The following is a 21,811-nucleotide window of genomic DNA, read 5'->3' on the forward strand; positions in this document are numbered from 1 at the left end:
ATATAATCAACGCAGATAGCTTTTTATGTAACTTTGCACTTAAGAATAAACTTAATAATTTATGTAGCAAACTTCGTGGCTTTATGACCACCATTCAGCTTTTAAAGTAACATATATCAGGAGAAACCTACGAAAAATTAACTTTAGCTAATTTATATTTTATTTATATCACTATAGTACCCCAGATGTCACAACGCTAGAAACCGGGTTTTGATACCCACGATGAGCAAAGCCCAGGCAGTTTATTGTGTAGCTCTGTGCTTAAACTACAAACAAACAAACAACTGAAAAACAGATACCTTTAAATGACATGAAGAGCTAAAGATAAAAATTATTTGATTCTTTAATTTGTCTGTTTGTTTTGAATTTCGCGCAAAGTTACACGAGGGCTATCTGTGCTAGCCGTCCCTAATTTAGCAGAGTAAGACTAGAGGGAAGACAGCTAGTCATCACACCCACCGCCAACTCTTGGGCTACTCTTTTACCATCGAATAGTCGGATTGACTATCATTTTATAATGCTCCCACGGCTGAAAGGGCGGCATGTTTGGTGTGACGGGGATTCGAACCCGCGACCCTCAGATTACGAGTCGAACGTCTTAACCCACCTGGCCATTTCCGGGCCAATCAATAGTATAGTGAAACGTAATTACCATTAATATAAATCATAGAGACTTTGTTTATCACTGTGTGATGTAGTTGTTTGTTCTCAAATCATTTAGTCAGGAGATACTTCATACTTTATAAAAGAACTGGAGGCCATCAAGTTGTTACTCGCACATGTACTAATATGCAATATAATTTTTGTGACTGCATTTGGATCGATACATTGAATTACATGGCAAACACTGTACTTTGTATACTGCACAAAGAAAAAATAATAATTGAAACGCGGAAAAATCTCTCAAAGAATTGCTGGTTATTTATGATAGAGAATAGTCCTGGATACAGTTGGTCTTCCATGGAGCGTGAATAATGTAATCAGTAAATGCTGGCTGACCGAGATGGTTCACACGAGGAAATGCTAGTGAAGAAGATGCTGGCTGAGAAACTCGGTTTCCTATTTATTACAAATTATTGAGCAGTGATGTGGGATGCTATGTGATACATACTTGGTTATTATGTAGTTAGGACAGTTTATATTAGTAGATTTAAGGGCTATAATATCAAAAATTTGCATGACTGTTAACAGATGTTGGGGTTTAAAAACACTCGCAAGCTGAAAGGATATTGCGATCTTATTTTTTGATCTATCAAATAGTATTTGACAGTGGAATATACATAAAACAAATTGTTGGATGGTCAGTTTATTGCTATTTAGCTGTTATATGATGTCATACCAACAACATTTACAGTTGGTGTAACAAAATACAATCTCTAGGATTTCTTATACGTCTGGAAAGCCTTGTGAAACTTTGTAAGCCTTGGTTTCTTAGCACTAAGGAAGAACTTTGTGATGAAAACTGGCAGGAAATGAAACCACATAAAATCACCTATATGTACGTAAGTATGAAATCAACCAAAGTTTATACAATACTGTATGAGACCTGTAACATGACTTTTTCATTCCATCGTATAATTTCATACTCGAAGCAGCTACCTGGAAATACAGTTTCCAATAGCAGCAATAAAGGAAACAAACTGATTAAAAAAGGATTATATATTTTTCAATTTTGTCTTTTTTATCCCCTTATTACGCAGCATTATTTGTATTAATCCATAATTACACCATATTAATATTTTAATTAATATTTGACATGTATTAATATATATTCATCAGCTTTCTGTAATGAGTAGTTTCGAAGGAAAACGTTGTGCAAAGACAACGTTAGAAGTTTATCAAAAATCATTACATAACAGACTTTGTAAAAAATGAAAGACATTGTCCAGAAATAGCTAGATAATATCTAACAAAGAACTGAACATAGTTGAGGTAAGAAGCAATTTTAAAGGTTAGAGTTTTGAAGAACAAATTAAAACACTGTAACGAGTTAGAGCTTTGCTGTGGCCAAATAGGCAACATAAAGGCCGTATATCTCTTCTAGACTTAGATAATATGATATTAAATACAAAAACAAACAATAACCACCACCCTTTTCAGAGCACAAGTGCTAACCCACACCATTGGTTGTTCCAAGTGAAAGAAGGGAGAGTTTAACCTTCAGACATTTCTAAACTTAAGCACGGTGACATTAATAAATAAAGATCTAAAAATAAATGTCCACAAGCATCATCTACAAGAAAAGTTTAAAAATATCTAAGTGGTACACATGTCTTGATCACATGTAACTAGCAAAATAAATAAGATAAACTTGCGCTAGGCTGACGTATTTTAAAAATTTCGGTAAAATAAATAGGCTGTCCTTCTGATCTAAAAGATGAAGAAAATATCGTATTTCCCCAAGTACCACAAAGGTAACTAGATTGTTAATATGGTAATTAGGCCTTAAAGGAGAAAACTAGGATGAATATCATAAATTAAAGAGATTTAAGTCAAACAAAAGGGGATGGAAGATTTATGAAACTAACAATCTAGTTAAAATGAAAATTAAGAAATTATAAATTGTTTCTGAGAAATAACTTGCTGATAAAATTAACAACAAGCATTTTTAAAGCAAGTTAAATTGTTCATTTGTTTTTGAATTTCGCTCAAATTTACACAAGGGCTACCTGCTCTAGCTGTCCCTAATTCAGCAGTGTAAGGCTAGATGAAAGGCAGCTGGTCATCACCACCCACTGCCAACTTTTGAGCTACTCTTTTACCAACGAATAGTGGGATTGATAGTCACATTATAACGCTTCCATAGCTGGAAGGGCGAGAATGTTTGGGTGTGTTTTTCTTTTAGCAAAGCCACAAAGGCTATCTGCTCAGCCCACCGAGGGGAATCGAACCCTGATTTTAGCGTGGTAAGGTGTGATGGGACTTCAAACCCGAGAGCATCAGATTTAACCACTTAACCATGTCGGGAGGGATCTTAATAATAGTGGGGAGCTGATTTCTGAAGATTATGAGATGGTAAACGTATTCAATTATATATTCTCTTTAGTTTTCAGGAAGGAAGATACAAGTATTATGCCTCAACCAGAGCACTTAATGCATGAGTAAAATATTGTTGTAAAAGACATAATTTTGAGTTCTTAAATTGTAATAGAAAAATTGAGAAACCTAAACATTGGTGAATTCCTTGAACCAAACAACTTTTATCTTAGAGTTTTCAAGGAACTTAAAGATTTTATTCTGAACTGCTAACTGATATTTTTACAGGGCATTGAGTAGTGGAAGAGTATTAGGAGACTGAAACTTGGGCAATGTTAGTCCAATATTTAAAGGAGGTGATAAAATTGTCCAGGCAATTATAATCCAGTTAGTCTTACTGCAGTAGTTGGAAAGATTTTGGAGAATGTGATTGAAGATGCATTGCAGAGTCATTTAAAGCAGTTTGGTGCAGTGGCAAAGAGTCAGCATGGTTTTACTAGAGGAAGTCTTGTTTAACAAACTTTCTGACATTCTTTGAAGATAATCAGTGATGACGAGAAAACCTATTGCAGAGAAATATATATGTAAAAACGGCTAGTTTGGGTTGAAAAAATTAAAATGTTCTCAACCCAAACCAGCCGTTTTTACACATATATTCTTTGAGGATGTTAATGCAAGAGTTGATGAATAAAATACGATATATTTCGTTTATCTTAATTTTCAAAATGAGTTTGATAAGATGATTCTCAAAAGGCTTGCTACAAAAATTAAATATGTGGGTGTGAAGGAAATGTTATTAAATTGGACAGAAAAGTGGCTGTGAAGTAGAAAGCAGAGAACAGTAATAAATGGAGTTAGATCTGACTGGATCACTGTAAAAAAGTAGTGCGTTTCAGGGCTTTGAGCTGAGTCTTCTGCTATTTGTGAATTATGTTAATGATACTGATCTTGAGGGATTAACAAAGGTTTGAAGTTTGCAGATGACATTATGATTTTTGTGGTGGCTATCTGTGTCAAAGATGCTGCAGATTTACAGGGAGATTTATATCAGATGTTTGACTATCCAAAGTATAAGATGGTGCATGTAGGTGTTTCAAGTTCACTTTATTGTTACAGTTTAAGTAGGAATACATTAAGTACTTTGGTTAAAGAAAAAGACGGCGTTCTGATCGAAAAAATCACTCAAGTCACCCGAATAGTCTACTGTAGCTAGCAGTAGGACTTATAAGATTTTGTGTAGTATCTACAGAAATATTAAATACAAGACAAGGGATATTGTTGTTTTGCTGTATAGATCACTTTTAAGGCCTCATTTAGAGAACTGTGTACGATTTTGGGCTGACGAAGGACACTGAACTGTTAGAAAAAAGTTCAGAGGAGAGCCAGTAGGATGGGACCTGGGACAGTGGGATTCTCCTATAAGGAGAGACTAAAATCTCTAAACTTGTCTTCCTTGGAAGGAAAAAAGATCAGAGGGGATTTGATTGATGTGTTTAAGATTATTAAGGGTATTGATAATATAGATATGTCAAACGTTTTTTTATGTTTAGCAGTAAAAACAATAGGATAAGAGGTCAGAAATTCAAATTTTGACAGCGTAAGATATATCTGCAGTTTAAACAGTATTACTTTTCAAAAATCGTGGTTAGCTGGTGGAATGAGCTGCCTTAAAGAGTGGTAGAGGCAGAAAATTTAACTGAATTCAACAAGTAATTGGACGAATACATGAGTATTAAAGGGTGATTATATTTGAGAGCTGGAAGGGACATTCTTAATATGCTAATAAATTCCTTTTTGTCTATTTAAACTTTTATGATATTTATACATCTAAGAAACAACAACGACGAAAACATCACATTTCCAAGGCAATAACTTCCAATGATTGTTGGTTCTCTGCGCCTCCCTCTTTTACCAACCAGTTGAAGCAGTCATCATATGCAGCCATAGTATACACCTAATATTTTAACTAACCCAGTGTTTTGCGTTCGATAAAAGCAAACAAAACAATAGTGGGCGAAAAGCAATAGATATTAATAAATAATATATGATTAAGTTACCTGTAAAATAAACATCAGAAGAAAGAAAATATGAAACTTAAGATTATTTCTTTTTTGCTCTTTTAACTTATTAGGTTCTCCTCATGTTTCTTCTGAATTGAAATACTGTCGTCTTGCCAATAACAACACATTTCAGGTGCCTCAAACAAAGGGTTTTGTCAATAGACGAACATTATAAATATGGCATTTTCTTTTCAAGGTGATGGAATTATACGTGGTTCTTCGTGGTTTCAGAAAAAAATTAATTTGAGACCTTTGCAGCGAGGTTGCCATCTTATAACAGAAGAAGTTATTAAACAGTTACCAGAAATTTCGCAGTTTGTTGTAGGATTTCTTCATGTTCAGAGTAAGTATTACTTAACATCAGGTAAGACCCACAACATAAGTCATAACATATACCGTCTTTATAGTCACACGGCTAATAAGATACCATTTGTTCTTGAATTTTCAAGGTTGTTATTTCACACCTAAGTACCCTGAGGAATTTTAAAGTAACTCGTTATTTTTATTTAGTTCCTTTAAGATGCGGTTTTTGATATTGCATAAGTTAGGTACTCTGTATAATAAAACTGCCTTTTCAAATCTTAAATAGTAAATAAACATCGTCATCAACTTCTTGTAATGTTATTGTTAGAATACAGTAAGAAATCGAGTCTTTATCTTATTGATCCTTCACGTAATCTTGTGAACTACAATAAATCACCTATACCTTTTCCAATGAGAATATTGTTATAATTTATAATGATATATTAATCTATTCCTTTGAAGTAATCCTTTCATTCTTAGAATCCTAGATGCCTCTGAACTCTTTCAATAATTCACTTATCTTTCTTGCATAAGACCAAAACTGTTCCATCTATTTTGAACAGCCCAAGTTCATGAGATTTATTTCAGGGAGACAGTTTTTGAGACATAATACCAAGCCTTTGAGACCATTGCTAACTTCATAACCTGATATAATTGATTGATTGTTAACTGACCAACCAACCAATCAATGTTGTGTAAAAAACAATTTTATTGTGTATGTATACATCACTTGAAATCAGTCTGTTTGATACCATATTTGTAAACATATCAAGGTTCTAAAGGGATGGTGTATTTAGCTTTGTACCTCTTGGAGGCTTTAAGTCATTTTTGAGGGAGGAGAGGGTGTTTTGTAGGTCAAGAAGACTCCTGGAAATTCTGGGAGAGTTGGCCTGTCTGGTTATTGAAGTGAAGCCTAATAATTTGTATATGCTTACATGTTTATGTAGACATACTTTTATTTTTATAATCAGTATGTATCAGGTCAAAAATTTAATACAGAAAGTGCATCACCATTTCTGTCTTTTTAGAAGGCTTTAATGAATAAAATATGTAGTTGGATGTGTATAAAAATGTACAGATAAATAAAAGAAACTAACTCAACTTCACTTTTTTGGATTATTAATCAAATAAACCCTTATGAAGAATGATATATCTGAGGAGTACATTAGGCATATAATGCTTTATGAGTTTAAAAAAAGCAGTAGTGTAGCAGAAAGTAATGAAATGTTCAAAATGTTTATGGTGCAGAGCCTCAATGAAAGAAAATGTTGAAGGTGGTTTCAGAAGTTCAGATCAGTTGACTACAGCTTGAGTGATGTGCCACATTCAGGTCGTCCTGTTGAGTTTACCGATGACTTAATAGTTTAAGAACTAGCACAGAAGCTTAATTCAACCCTATTCAACAGTTCACTGTCATCTGCAACAGCTTGGAAAGGTGTCAAAACTTGGAAAATGGATCCCCCATGATTTGTCAGAAGCCAACATTAGAGCAAGAGTGGACATTTACATTTCTCTACACTATTGTGAATGTAACTCACCTTTTTTGGACAGGTTAATGACTGGAAATTAAAAATGGATATATTATAAAAAATGTTAAGTGCTGCAGACAGGTAAACTGTCTAAAGCACAGCCCAGAATGGACCTCCACCCTAGGAAAGTCTTGTTAAGTGTTTGGTGGGATATTGTTGGTATGATTCACTTTGAGTTGCTGTCACTCGATGTAATGATTACATCAGACATTTACTGTCAACAGTTAGAGTGCTTGAATGTTGCACTGGAAGAAAAGAGGCCTGCTTTGATCAATCGTATATGTGTTGTGTTACACCAGGATAATACACGGCCCCATACACCATGGATCACATCTGCAAAGATTGAAGAGCTAGACTGGGAAAAACTTCCACATCCTCCTTATTTTCCAGACTTCGCCCCATCTGATTATCATCTATTCTGAAGCTTGCAAAACTATCTTGATGGAAAAGAGCTTGAAACACATGAAGATGTCAAAACTACCTTTTCTACGTTCTTTTCCTCCAAGCTCCAATAATTTTATAGAAGTGACATTCAGAAGCTTGTGAAAGTTTGTCAGGAAGTAATTAATAGTAATGGAACATACATTATTGATTAAATAACATTAAAAGCATTTGAAATCCTTTCTCTTTTTCTGAACTTAAAATCGGACATTACTTCATGGATGACCTGATATGTGGTTATGTTCTGCAATTGTAATACATTTGGTATTAGTATCAGTGCACTATGATGGCTTTAGTGACTTGTTCACTGATGTGCTAAGATCCTGTTTTCCAATCATGCTAATGAATGGGTTCTCATTTATATCAGATGGACAGTAAAAGAAAATAAAAATCACAAAGCTAGCTTTTATTATTCATGTAATTATGAAGCTTTCTCTTAAACATACAAATCTACTGCCTCCACAACTTTTGCAAGCAACCAGTGTCAGAGGCCAACCACCTTGTTAACATAATAAAACTGTCTTAGCTGAATATGATTCTTACCTAACCAAAATAACTGACAGGGATTATTTTGAAAGTTTACAGAAACTTAGTAAAGAGTTACTCTGGTTGTATCTATTGTACTTCAGAAGTGTTGATACTGGAGAGATTCCCAGTGAACAACTACTGTGTCGTTTGGTTTGTATCATGTTGTTAACTTATCAGTATAATAGTCCAGATGAAACTTTTATGTTTGGTAGGTAGATGTAATTTCAAGTGACCCCTTGCTTTTTCTAAAATTGTGATTTTCGTTTTGATATTTGAATCTGAATTGGTATGTGCAGAATGTATGTTTTTTATTTCATTAATAAGCTGTTTATCTGTTTCTTGAAATTAGTGTTGTTCTTTTGACAGTTATGCACACTTCAGCAAGCCTAGCACTCAATGAGGTTAGTTGTTGATTTGATCTGCTACTTACCTCTTCCTGCAATATCTTTACCTGAGTGAATTAATCATATAATACACGTACATGTAGTGCTACATGGACATAATGAGTGAATAATGTAATATTTGGAATTTAAAATTTTAAGATCAGTTGATCATATATTACAAATGTATTTATTAAAATTTTATCTTTATCATAACTTTGATTGAGTTAACTTTTAAGATTATAAAATGTATTATTTCTCACATGAAATAATGAAACTAAGTGCAAAAAAATTCAATTTATGAATTATTTTTCCAAAAATACAACAATAAGAATCAAGTATTTTATTAATGTAATATAAAAGTATGCAGATGTAAAGCTGTCATTTATTAAACAGAAGGTAATCATAATTTGTTGTCTTGCCCAAATCTCTGTTCATTTTGCTCTTGTATGGTCTGGAAGAATTTTAAGTAATATGACATGTACAAACTGTCTGTATTTTTTCTTTGAAAACCAAAACTTCTAAACCCACTGCTGAATCAGTACATAGCAAAAATCCATAAGTTTGATATAGTTATAACTTAATATTTTTAAGAGAGACAAAAAAGTTTCAACATATTGTAACATTTATTTGTATTTTATTTTCAGAACTGGGATCCTGATGTGAGGTATGTTAACCCATATTATAGCTCTGTAATTATATTCTTTGAAATTATAATATTAGTGAAAATTTTTAGCAAGCTACAGTTTTTTTTTTTTTTTTTTTTTGAGTAATTAATATCTTTGGAGTTGTTGGTCTTTTGTTTTGCAATTTGGTCCAGACTTACTGTGGTGGGTGACACTGCAGTGATTACTGCTACTAACAAAATCTAATTGCTTTTTATTTTTATTTATGTAAATTTAGATTTTACCATTTAAAGAAAGTTTTAGAATTATATTGTTTAATGTTACATTACCTTTTAGTATGTTTTTTTGCATGGAACAATTCTCTTCTGCAATTCAAATTTATTATAAAGTACCTTATTTACTTTGTGTGGGTGGATGTAAAATTATGATTTATATATTTGATGTAAAAAATTATCTTTACATATTATTTTTTATTCAAATTAATGAATCCTTTTGTGCATCATAAATATATGATTGACAAACAAAATTACATTAAAAAGCTCCTACATTCAAAATGCAGTCTAATATATTCAACTCTGAAACAAGCATAATCCTTTTGTATCTAGGTAGGCCTAGTGTTAGGACATTCAACTTGAAACATCAAAAGAAAGTAATGAAAATGTTCGATCTTAAGTTTTGAAACCATTATAACGTGATGGTCAGTCCTGTAATTTGTTGCAGTGGATCCCAAGAGTTTGTTTTGGATGCTGCTGACTGATTATTTTTCCTGTGTTTGGTAATTTTACACTACAGATGGCAGCAGCTAACTTAACAGTTTGCTACAAAGGAAAAAAAAAAGAAAAACGAATTTGACTCATGAAAGGGGTGAATAAAAATATTTAATAAATTTTTTTATTTTGAAACTCCCATAACAACTAAAGATTTCCACAACACTAACATATATATCATTTTTTTGTTTTAGTAGGTTTTAGACAAATGTTTTGAGATGTGATAATTTTGAAATTTTGTAGAATGGATGGCAGTTGCCTGTTGTGGAGACACAAGTGTAGATAACGATTTTTCAAAAGTTTTCTCCCTTATGTCTTCAGGTCAGGTCAGTGTGTGTGTAGACGTTGTTGGTCTTTTATAGTGTCCTAATGGATTGTTGAGAGTGTGTTATGATTGGTTGTATTATCTGTTTCTGATTGGAGGAGAGATTTCCTGTAGACTCAACCAGTGGCAGCCACAGGTTACTCACCTTTAATCTGGAATCTCTGTTCAGTGAAAGTTTAATAGTATTAATAGAAAATGATTCTTTGATTTATCTTGTCTTCCCATATTTATTTTCTTTTATACACACATTGGAGAAATGGGAATAAAACTCATGACAAGAATAAAATATTGTATAAGACTCATGAAAACACAAAATTTAGCCATTGCAGCGAATGCCACATGAACTGCACACAGAATAAACTGGGAGAAAACTAGAATCATCAACACAAACATATTCTGGAAGACAAGAAAAATTAAAGAATCATTTTATATTAACACTATTAAACCTTCACTAAGTAGAGATTCCGGATTAGAGCCCCTTGGTGTGGATTCCTATACATGGTGAGGGGACCTTCCAGGGAAGGTTCTGTTCTTTCATTTTATATCCTCTGGGATCTAAACATTAACCCATGTTTGCCATGCATGGTTACCCCTGAAGGGGAGGAGAGGATCCTGGTGGTTGAGGGGTCCAACCCTAACACACCAATTTGGTCTTGAATTCCTGTAGATGGGCAGCCTTGGGGTGGCCCCTCCCTTGGGTCATTCGGCTAGTTTACTTGGCTGGGATTAACCAAGTATGAGTGTTGGATGTTTTCAACAGGTGTTGTGGACATTATATCTGATGCTGATGTTTGGGCATAGTGCTCACGAAACCCTGGCATTGCTGCAGTGTCCTTGCTTGACATTATAGTGTGTCCCCTTGAAGGGCTTCACCAAAATTTCCTTTTTTATTATGGATACTCCAATTAAAATAGTGAAAAACAGTCCATAGGTAAACGACCACGTCTTGAAGATTCTGAGCAGCAATCTTCAACATCTGTAACACCTGTTGTATCTCATTTTCTAATACTACATTCCCTTTCAGACAAACTTTTAGGGTAGATGTCTCCCTTTTTTATTCAGAAGGGAGTAGAGGGACTTGCTGGCTCTCCTAAGTCATAAAAGAAGCTTTGATATGGTGACATTGGTGGAAATATCCACATCTCAACACAGTGAACTTCTCTTGCATTCAAAGGCAATTGGGGATATACCTATTGAGGTTACACCTCATGCTACTTTGAATTCATCATGAGGAGTTATTATTGAGAGAGATTTGAAGAACAATACTGAGTCAGAGATTCTTGCTGGTTTCTCCATCCAAGGAGTTTCTGCAGTGAGGAGTGTATCCACTCATAAAGGTGGAATTCCAATGCCCTAATTCTAACATTTATGTCACCACGTCCACCTGCCATCATCAAGGCAGGTTATCTTAATTGCAGGGTATGGTCATACATTCTAAACCCACTCAGATGTTTCCAGTGTTGGCGGTTCAGTCACTCAAAGACGTAATGCCGTGTTTCCTCGATGTGTGCTCTTTGTGGTGGCAAGGACCATGATGCATATGAGTGGGAAACAAACCCTCATTGCATCAATTGCAATGGCTCACATCCATTCTACTTTCATTCGTTCCCTAAATGGTTGGAAGAAAAAGAGGTGCAGCATTTGAAAATGATTCACAACATTACCTACCCTGAGGCTCGAAAGTTGCTGTTCCTCACTTCATCTCAGACATATGCTGCTGCACTTCATTTCATTATTACAGTGGGAGTGCAAACAGTTCTCTGTGTGCCTTCTAAAGAATCATTCTTAAACTAAATAAAAAGTTTTTTGACTTCCATGGTTAAAAAAGTTGATGAATGAACTTCAGCACCCATCTCTGTCCCTAACGTGCATTCCAGCAAATCCCATTATCCACTTCCTTTGGTTTTAGGTATGGGCATTTCCTTGGATTACATCTTCTTCTCCCACCTCAAGATGCAAAACGATTATTCGTTCACATCCTCATTCACTGGAATCCTCTTCCAACAGCAAAGACCTGTTTAACTGACTCAGGGCACTATCCATGGAGGTTGATGGACCTCCCTCAAATAAAGACAGTTAAGAAAAAATACGTGGTCATAAACAGAAGGGTTCTTCAGTCACTTCGCCTATGCGTCATTAAAAATGGCCACCTTGATACAATAGAACTATCAAGGTTTACGTTCTAATCTGGATGACATCAAAGCACTAATTGCTTCTTATCCTGTATGCCTCTCTTTACAAGAAACATTTTTGAAACCTGCCAATACAATCACCTTTCAGCAGTTTTCTTTGTACAGAAATGACAGGTTGTGTGATGGACAAGTGCATGGAGGGGTGGCACTGTTGGTTGATCAGCATGTGCTCACCCTGTCTTTGACACTCGACACACACTTGGAGGCCGTAGCCATCTGTGTCTCCTTGGGTCATACCATCACTGTTTGTTCTCTCTACCTGTCATCTGGAGAGATGTATGATCAATCAGACCTTGATGCTTTCATTGAACAGTTGTCGTTTTCCTTTTTAATCCTGGGGGACATGAATGGGCATCATCCTCTCTGGGAAAGTGCTGATATTGATAGGAGGGGTCGCTTTGTAGAGCATATGCTCTCTGATCACAACCTTTCTCTTTTTAAAAGCAGTTCTTATACTTATTTTCATGCACCTAGTCAATCCTTTATTGCTATCAATCTCTCGGTTTGCTCCCCTTCACTATTCTCCCACTTTTCATGGAGGGTTGACAATAATCCACGAGGCAGTGATAATTTTCCTATAATTTTGAGAGAGACTGGCTGTTGTCAGTGTCACTTGACCCATGTGCCCCGGTTGAAGCTGGATCAAGCAAACTGGCCCTCTTTCACTGCCCTCGCAGAACTTTATCCTGCCATCAATAGATGACTGTGTGGCAGCAGTAACTGACTGTATTATACAGGCAGCTGCTTAATGTATTCTTTAAACCTCGACATGTTTTCTATGATATCGTCATCTGTGGTGGAATCCTTCCTGCCATGTGGCATGGACGTTTCAAAAACAGGCCTGGGATACTTTTCATAGGTATCCCACACTCTGTTAGACCTTAGAGAGGATGGTTAATGATTCGAGGAACCAAACAATCTGGTCTCATCCACCCAGTGTGTGTTCTAAAGACCGCACTCCACCATGGACCACCTGATTCGACTTGAAACGTCAGTCTGAGAAGCCTTTCTCAAATGCCAACATCTTGTATCAATATTCTTTGACATTGAGAAGGCTTATGATACAACATGGAGGTATGACATTTTGTGAGACCTCCATACATACGGGTTACATAGCCATTTGCCCATTTTTATTAAAAATTTGTTAATGGACAGGAGATTCATTGGTGAAGTTGTGCTGCCTGTGGTTCTCGAGGAAAAGTTCTTGGGGCTTATCTTTGACCGTAAGCTGACTTTTATACCACACATCAAGCAGCTACAGGTCAAATGTACAAGAGCACTGAACATCCTCCATGTCCTCTCCTCCACCACTTGGGGAGCAGATCGATGTTCTATGCTAAAGATGTATCGTGCTCTTATTCGATCAAAACTCGATTATTGACCACTGGTCTATGGCTCTGCCAGGACCTCGACCTCAAAGATGCTGGACACCATTCATTATCAAGGACTTTGGTTTTGTACTGGGGCTTTTCACACTTCCCCAGTTAAAGCTTATACACAGAGTCTCATGGACTTTCTTTGAACCTCAGCCATTTGTAACTGTCTTTACTGTATGCTTCAAAACTTTGTTTCTTACCAAAGCATCACACCCAAGGTTGTGTTTTCCTTTCTCGGTGGGCCATACTTTTTCAGAATAGATGATCTGCCATTGCTCCTTTTGGCCTTTCTATCCAGGTGCAGTTAGATGAATTGGGTTTGTCCTTGGATAACACTGCTGTATCCACTGGTCAACCCATCCCATCATGGTTTCTCACAGTCCCCAAATGTGACCTATCTTTGAGTTATCTGAGAAAAGCACACACTCCCAATTGGAAATACTGTCTGCTATTTGCTGAACATCTTTTGAACCATCCTTCCATTTCTATTTATACAAATGGTTTAAAATTAGGTGACTGTGTGGGCTTTTCCACGGTCTGTTGTGGTTCGGTGGTTGTGCACAGAATCCCCTCTACAGTTTCCGTGTTTACTGCTGAACTTTGCCATTTCTCTTGCCCTGGATCACATAGAAGCTAAGCAGTACTCAAATTGCACTATTTATACTGACTTACCTAGTTATCTACTGGTTCTGGAATCACTTCATGTTAGTTCACACCCTGTTCTTGCCGATATTCAAAACTGACTGGCCCATTTTTCTTTAACATCTTCTTCTATCTAGTTTTTCTGGATACTGGGCCATATTGATATTTGTGGGAATGAGCTCACTGACACTGCAATGAAATGTGTCTGCTGTGGCACTATCACTGCTGTGCCTGTTCCATACATGGACAATGGTCGTGAATTCAAGGCTTGGCTCCGTGCCAGTTGGTAATCCCTTGATGCAACAATGTGTTGTCTGTGTGACACTCAGGTCACAATAAGCACATTTTACTGACTTATGACTCTCAACAATGGTACCATTTTAAATATATTCTGTCCCAAGGTTTATCCATAACATTAGACAGTGTTTGTGGTGATGGTGTCCACCTTGGAAATATTTTTAGTTTTTTAAAGGCTATTATTTTTTTTAATGCTATTTAAATTTTTTTATTTATACATTAGATCTTTTTTAATGTGATTCTCTTTGAAGAATTAAATTTCATCTAGTTCAGTTTGAAATTAGAAAATGACCATAACATCAAATAATTTGCAACCAGGACTGGAAAGGCAAACTTCAGGTGACTAACAGTGGTTTTTGAACTTACCTGTTAGTCTTCTTGGTAAGTTATGATAATTACAATTATGCTGCAGAAAGTTCTTTATAATTTGTATTACTGCAGTTTTTCTCTTACTGCTGTAGACTAGATGTAAAAATTGGTTCTAATGCTATTTGTTTTTTCAAACTTTTTGTTTTACCCTTAATTTCCTTTTATGAATTTTACTAAATTTACTTTTAACTTTTTACGGAATGTTTGGAGCAGATAGCCTAGTTGCTTTGGGCCATAAAACTCCAAACCAACCAACCAACCAGATTAGAGGTGAGTAACCTGTGGCTGCCATTGGTTGAATCTACAGGAAATCTCTCCTTCAATCAGAAACGGTGATAATCCAGTCAATCATAACACACACTCCACAATCCATCAGGACACTATAAAAGACCGACACACACACACACACACACACACACACACACACACACACACACACACACACACACACACACACACTGACCTGAAGACGAAAAGGCGGAAGACTTTTGAAACGTCATCCTCTACATTTGTGTCTCCACAATAGGCTGTTGCTGTTCGTTCTATAAAGTTTCATCATGAATATTCTGCCTGAACAATCTATCAAAGAATGTGATAATTTGTTTTATTTGCAGGAAAGATGTTGAGATGTTTCTTTCCAGGTTAGTTCCAGAGGTAAGATAGATGTGCAAAATTTTCATTGTCAAAGTTGAAATGAATTTTTCCATTAAAATTAGCTGTAATAGAGAAAAGGTAGAATTGTCATTGTAAAAATATTGTTTTTAAACTTCTATCTGTTAGGGTAAAATATATGTATTCGATGCCTCTTAGAGTGGTGAATGTAACAGAATTTTGTGGAGCAAAGTGACAGTACTTGTTTACTATATCACACTATAGTAATTGAGATTAAATATTGTGTAGTTTTATTACCTAAAAATGTTGAATGTCATAATTTGATATAGTTCATCAACACAAAATTAGGTTTATATATATTGCATTTTGCCATGTGAAGGATGGACTTTTTTTGGCTTTCTTTAAAAGTTTGCCAGTAATATAATTCTTTAGTTTACTGAGGATTTATGAGCAAATGTAATCCAATAACAACTTTTAAGTTATTCAAGAAGAATAAAAACCCTCTAACCCGAGGATTTTCAAAAGGTGGACCTTTGTTCTTCAGGGACAAATTGGGAATCATATGTTAGAAGAACACGTAGGTTCAAGAAGTATTGATAGAAATGTATGAAAACCCAAACAATTTTAATAAGTAGACCTTTCAATAGTACTCATGTTATAATTTTCTTATTTATTTCTATCAAAACAACTTTAAGTTAAATATTTTCAGTTGAAATATAAATGTGTATGTAAATACTATTAATATAAGGGTTAAAGACAAAAAGTAACCTTTTGATCCATCTAGGCTGTCCTATCTATTAAATTAAGTTAAACACTAAAACACCTATAGCCAGCCCATTCCAAAGGCCAACCAGTCTGTTAAAAAAAATAAAGCTGTCTTAACTGAAGATGACATGTACCCTGCCAAACGTTATACTTGCATCTCCTAGTCATATCTTTATCACCAGTAAATACAAAATAAATTGTGCATTAAAACTATCAGTTTCATTTGCACTCTTGAACAACTAAGTAAGGTTTCAACTTGCTTTTCCTTACATGTTATTCTTTAAGCCAAGGATTCAAATCTAATGATCTACTTATAAATTCATTCTTACATTTAAGTCTTAGCATTTTCCTGACAGACGTAGCTGTTATGGCCTTTTTTTTTTAATGGTTTGTGTATAACAGTAAGCTCCTTTGACCTACTCTTTGCTACATCATTAGCTGCTGTGTATTCTCCAAAGACTATCCTTTACTATATCACTTTCTCTGTCAGTTATATCCTCCACCCCTTCTATTGTTGTTGTTATTCTTACTTCAGGTTCATCAGCTGCACAATCTTTAAAGGCTCAAATATGTCGCTTATTAGAACATGCTTGTTGTAATTAATTTCACTATCACTAGCCCTAATAGTACCAATTTTGACTTCTTGAAAGCCACTATTAGCCACCGTATATTTTGCATGTAAATGCTTAAGCTCTTCTTGAAATACTGCTGCCATTACCCACAGCTAACACTTCTATTTATCCATAACCTCTATTCTATTTAGAACAGCTTCCAATTTCTTCCCCAACTCTCTGGCTAAAAGGTCCAAAATCTAAAAGAATTTGAGAAACTGTTTTAAACACTTGTTCCTTCAGTAGTGTTCCAGTAGCATATCCTTATATATGCATGTTACTACTATTTCTTTGTTTTTCAGAGCATGCCTTTCAGGCATTCCTGTGAAGGTCCTGATGACATGGTAAGAATTTGTATTTTTAGGTGACAGTTGAACCAAACAATAAAGACAAATGAAAGCCATTGAATTGTCCATTGTTTGTAGTTAATGAAAATGCATAATATGAAATTCAGATTATATGTTATTGAATTTAATTACTAAAATAAGTGGTAAGTGCATATGTATGTGTTAATGCTAAACATAAGGTAAAAAGTTTCAGCTTTTTTTTTACCAAATAATACAGTAACACCTAAAATAGTACATTCAAGACTGATAATAAAAGTTCAGTAATATAGTAACACCTTAAGTAGTACACTCAAGACTGATAAGTGAAAGTTATTTTTTTAAATCTGAACTATATAAATAGTGATCCAACTGAAGAAATTGTGAAACTTTAAGGATATGAGTGGGATAGGTGTTCCTTCATCATAATTGTATGAATTTTTTACACTTTGTTTATAGCTATACAAAAATGTTAACAGAGATTAATTTTTCATTAGTCTGGATGTAATGGTACAAAATTTATTTTATAATTTCTTAGTTTAATTGTATTTTAAAATGTGTATAGCAAAGTTAGTAAGAGCAATTGATTTAACACATTCCATTTAAATTCAAGAAAATTCCTTTTTTTTGCATTCTTCTTATTAAACAAGGAGAATCTGATACAGGACTTGATCTTCAGAAGCAAATGTTTCAGAAAGTGTGGTCATTGTGTGTAATGAATTGAGGAGAGGTAATTATTAATGAAGTTGTAGTTTCATTCAGAGTATCTGGTGTATTGAATCATCCATTCTGATTAATATTTTTATAATGTATCCATTTCTTGAAACAAGTTTGCTTATTTTTTCTTCACTTTCTAGCCAGCTCACATCAAATCCTGTTTTATTGGCTCTAGCTTGACCATTCCTATAACTAAAGGATCATTGAATATTGGCACTTGGCAAGGAATATGGCTCTGTGAACATCGAGATAGAGCGGGTAAGTTATTAATATATAAGCTTTTGAAGACAGTTATAAAATTTTAAAAACTCTTAAGGAATCTTTAAGAAGAAATAATATAAAAACACAAATATGGCAAAGTTGCCACTGAGAATAATATCAAAAAGGAACTGTAAACTTAAGTTATGATATCAAATATGAAGAGCATGCAGTTTCATAATAACTTGACATTGAAAAACAATAAAAAATAAAATCCATGAATTTTGTGTTAGTTTTTTGTAAATTCTCATTTTACTTTTGCCAGGTTTTCTTGTATAATTTGATTTTCTATTGTTCTTTTGCAGTTAGATGATGTTTTGTTGTAATTCTTGTTTCCTGTCATGTTTTGTTCTAATTCTTTATTATTTCTCTTAACCTCACTTGATATTTTGTACTTTTTTAAGGTTCCAGAAGACTTTTGGTAACTATTCATGGAGCTGAAAGTGAATGAAAACACACGTTTCTATGTGACTGTTGAATCTGTTTTGAGGAGGAATTTTATTTTTTTTAAGGTGCTTCAGTTTGCAAAAAAAGGGTTGTTGTGTTTTTTGTTTTAATTTCTCATGAGTTTACTGTATTTTACACACAATCTCTGATTTAACCAGAGAAACTTACAGTAGTTTACTCAGTGAGTAGGGTTACCATTTGAGTCATCTTAAAACTAGCTGTAGTTGGACGAAATTGCAGGAGAAATAACGTTCATGTTCAATTATCAGGGAGTGATTTAGTGAACATGATCTGGCTAAGTCAAAGATTACTTGTTTAAATACATGTTTCTTTGTAGCTTTCATTCTAGTAACATGGATGTGGCAATTAGGATATAAACTTTCTCATTGTCAAAAACTGTAAAATTAGGACTGTTATATTTTTTCATGTTATAGTCTACAGTTTCACATGTCTAAAATCTATTTATCTATATAGTACAGAAGTAATTTTACTATAAATGTATATATATATATATACTTTTGAGATGAAAATAAATCTATGTATACAATCTTTAAAATAGTTTATTAATATAATTGAATGAATATCAAGTGTTATTAATTAAAAATATTTATAAGGTTGGAGGAATATATACAAACAGTAATTAAAATAGACATGAACTTGAATGTTATGTTCAGTAATATTACATTTATAAAATTGTTTAGTATTCTTTATTACAAAAAAGATTTTATTATAAATTTTAACTTATTTTTGAGATAAAAGAAGCTTTTACATGGTACCATGAAGAAGTATTGTTATATTTGATAGAATATCAAGTGTTATTAAATCAAGCTTATAAAATTGGAGTTGCAGTATAAACAATTAATAGAATGAACAAAAACATGAGTAAAATTGTGTAAGTAAAATAAATTGAATTAAATATTATAGCATCATATGTATGGTATGTGCCACTGGTTAGTGGTAAAGTTAAATTGAAAGTAATTAACACTATATTAAATATGATTTGTTTATTTATGTGTATTTAAAAATATCGGTTATTTTTGTGGTGACTAAAGTACTGTGTTTGCATTCCACGTGTAAAAACAAAGTTCAGAAGTTAAAGTAACTTAATGTTTCAAGTATGCTATAGAAATATTTTTCATTGACAGAGATGAGAAACCTCAAGACATATTTAATGTACACACACACACACACACACACACACACACACACACACACAGTACTATGTAAACAGTGTGTGCGGCCTGCTATTTTAACTAATTTACGCACTACAATTAAAGTCAAATGCTTTGCATTGCTAAGTTAACAACTTATGTTTAAAAGAACTTCATTTAATTTCTGAATCTGAGGTTCTGAATAAGGTTATCGGAACCGAAGGATTAAAACCAGGTATTAAGTGAAAACACGCACAAGTCTTAGTAATTCTGAAATTCAGATCTCTACAAACAAATTACTTGTACTGTTTTGAAAGAAGTATAATGATTTAAGCCATTGTGTATCAAAGAACTGTTTTAATTAATTATAAATTGGAATGATGTGTAATTGGGAAAGAAAATTTGTGACCTGGACATTATTTTACCTCCTTAAAAGTAGAACTGCATTAATTTTGAAGTATTATTAAACTATCTTTTGAGTTGAAATTATATATATTTTTAAATAAGTCTTGCAGTATTTTTCGTATAACTTACCCAGAATGACTTGATGTAGTTTTCAGGCTATTAGTTACGAGTTGATTACTTTTAATTAACAAATTGTTTTAGTTTTTGTTTTTCATTCTTGGGTATAGTTAGCTGTGACAGTTCTAATTATTTAATAATTTTAATAATTGTTACTTTGCATTTTTATTGTTTTGAGTGTTCATTTTACAAATGCCCTTGTTAAGTGAAATAATTATGAATTTTCTGTTTTTGTAGTTTAAATTTATAGCTTTATTTTGGACTGTTACTTCAACAATGGATAGTCACTTGATTTACGCTAGTATTATTTTAGTGTTGACATATCAAAGCATTTGTCAATCAGTGTAGGTGTTTTAACTTCAAATGTAATTGACTCTAAGACCTTCATTTTACAAATTTGTTTTTTTTCTTTTGTTGACAGGAATTTCAAGCTGTTATTGTCTGTTATTTATTTGAAATTCTTCTGTATTTAACAACTATCTACTCATTTTGCCATATTTTGCTGTTTTACTACAATATTATATTTATAAAAGTACATGTTCCAGTTTATTTTCTGATGTTTCTGTGTTAATTATACTCAGTAAGTTCACAAGTATTAGACATTTTACTGGATCACCTCATAACTTCACCTTTCAGATTTGCATATCGGAGTTAGGGTACTTCCCACATAATTTTGATCTTGAAGGATTGTGAACAAATAATTATATTTTTTATCACTTCCTGAACCTCGGTCATTTTTAGTGATATTAAATGTAACTCGAGCAACAATTATATCAGGTTTTGAACTGTTTTTTTAACGGTTGTGTTTATTAGCCACTAGGAATAACTCTTAAGCTTTGAATGTTTTCTCACTGTTAGTTTTTTCAGCCAATTCTGATTTGTTTTGAACTCCTAAATACCAATTGTATAGTGATTAATGCAATCCAATGTTAGAATTACTTATTTAAATATTTCTTACTAAAATAATGTTATACTGAAATATTTTCTTTACAGAATTTCATCTTATTTTTTTTATTAATATTATGAAAACTGTTACATTATTAAAGCAATAACGATGGCAAGAAATAGTAAAGAAAATGGATATTTTTATCCAACAGTTATTTATAAGCATATCTGAACAGAAAACAAAAAGCTCAAGAGGTTTTTGTTAGGGTATTCTGTATGTTTGTAATAAGTTATTTTTAAACAAATGTTTTTTTTCTGGTTTGTAACAAGAGAGATTGTTATTGAATCTCTTGAGAGGGATTTTTCATATATTGTGATAAATACGAAATAAACATACCTTTTCTTGTAATAGAGTTGATTGTCTTTTTTTTTTTTTGTAAAAGGTATATATTTTAACAGAATACGTGTAAAATAAACAAAACATACCAGTCACTGACCTTTCACAAGTTTCATAAAAATTTGTTTAATTAGTTAACGAAGTTATTTTATTACTTCAGCCATCGAAGGTGTGAGTGGAGATTGTTTTCACCGCGTGTTTGTCAGCAATATTTTTTTAAAACGGCTGAATGGACTTGAACGAAAATTGATTTACATTTGGGATATTAGTTATTTTTTGGAGGTGAGGGTTAAGAAGGTCCAAAAAATTCCT

At 33.5% G+C, this 21,811-nt stretch overlaps 1 protein-coding gene across 1 annotated transcript; it reads left to right on the forward strand.

Annotated features, from left to right (window-relative positions):
* The first annotated feature begins 4,981 nt into the window (after nt 1-4,981).
* Nucleotides 4,982-21,511, forward strand: LOC143246479 (UPF0047 protein YjbQ-like). The gene is made up of 7 exons (XM_076493282.1): nt 4,982-5,379; nt 8,204-8,238; nt 8,865-8,884; nt 15,426-15,465; nt 17,102-17,143; nt 17,980-18,097; nt 18,502-21,511. Exons 1-7 carry the CDS (start codon nt 5,214-5,216, stop codon nt 18,546-18,548), a joined length of 468 nt encoding a protein of 155 aa, XP_076349397.1. The 5' UTR covers nt 4,982-5,213; the 3' UTR covers nt 18,549-21,511.
* The last annotated feature ends 300 nt before the right edge of the window (nt 21,512-21,811 follow it).

This window comes from Tachypleus tridentatus, chromosome 3 (genome assembly GCF_004210375.1).
Source record: "Tachypleus tridentatus isolate NWPU-2018 chromosome 3, ASM421037v1, whole genome shotgun sequence".
NCBI lineage: Eukaryota > Metazoa > Arthropoda > Merostomata > Xiphosura > Limulidae > Tachypleus > Tachypleus tridentatus.

Excerpts from the sequence above, each read along its gene's own strand:
- LOC143246479 (XM_076493282.1), top strand. The coding sequence starts at position 5,214 with ATGGCATTTTCTTTTCAAGGTGATGGAATTATACGTGGTTCTTCGTGG. Across the intron at positions 5,380-8,203 it reads AGGATTTCTTCATGTTCAGA|TTATGCACACTTCAGCAAGC; the intron begins GTAAGTATTACT and ends TTCTTTTGACAG. Across the intron at positions 15,466-17,101 it reads TTTCCAGGTTAGTTCCAGAG|AGCATGCCTTTCAGGCATTC; the intron begins GTAAGATAGATG and ends TTTGTTTTTCAG.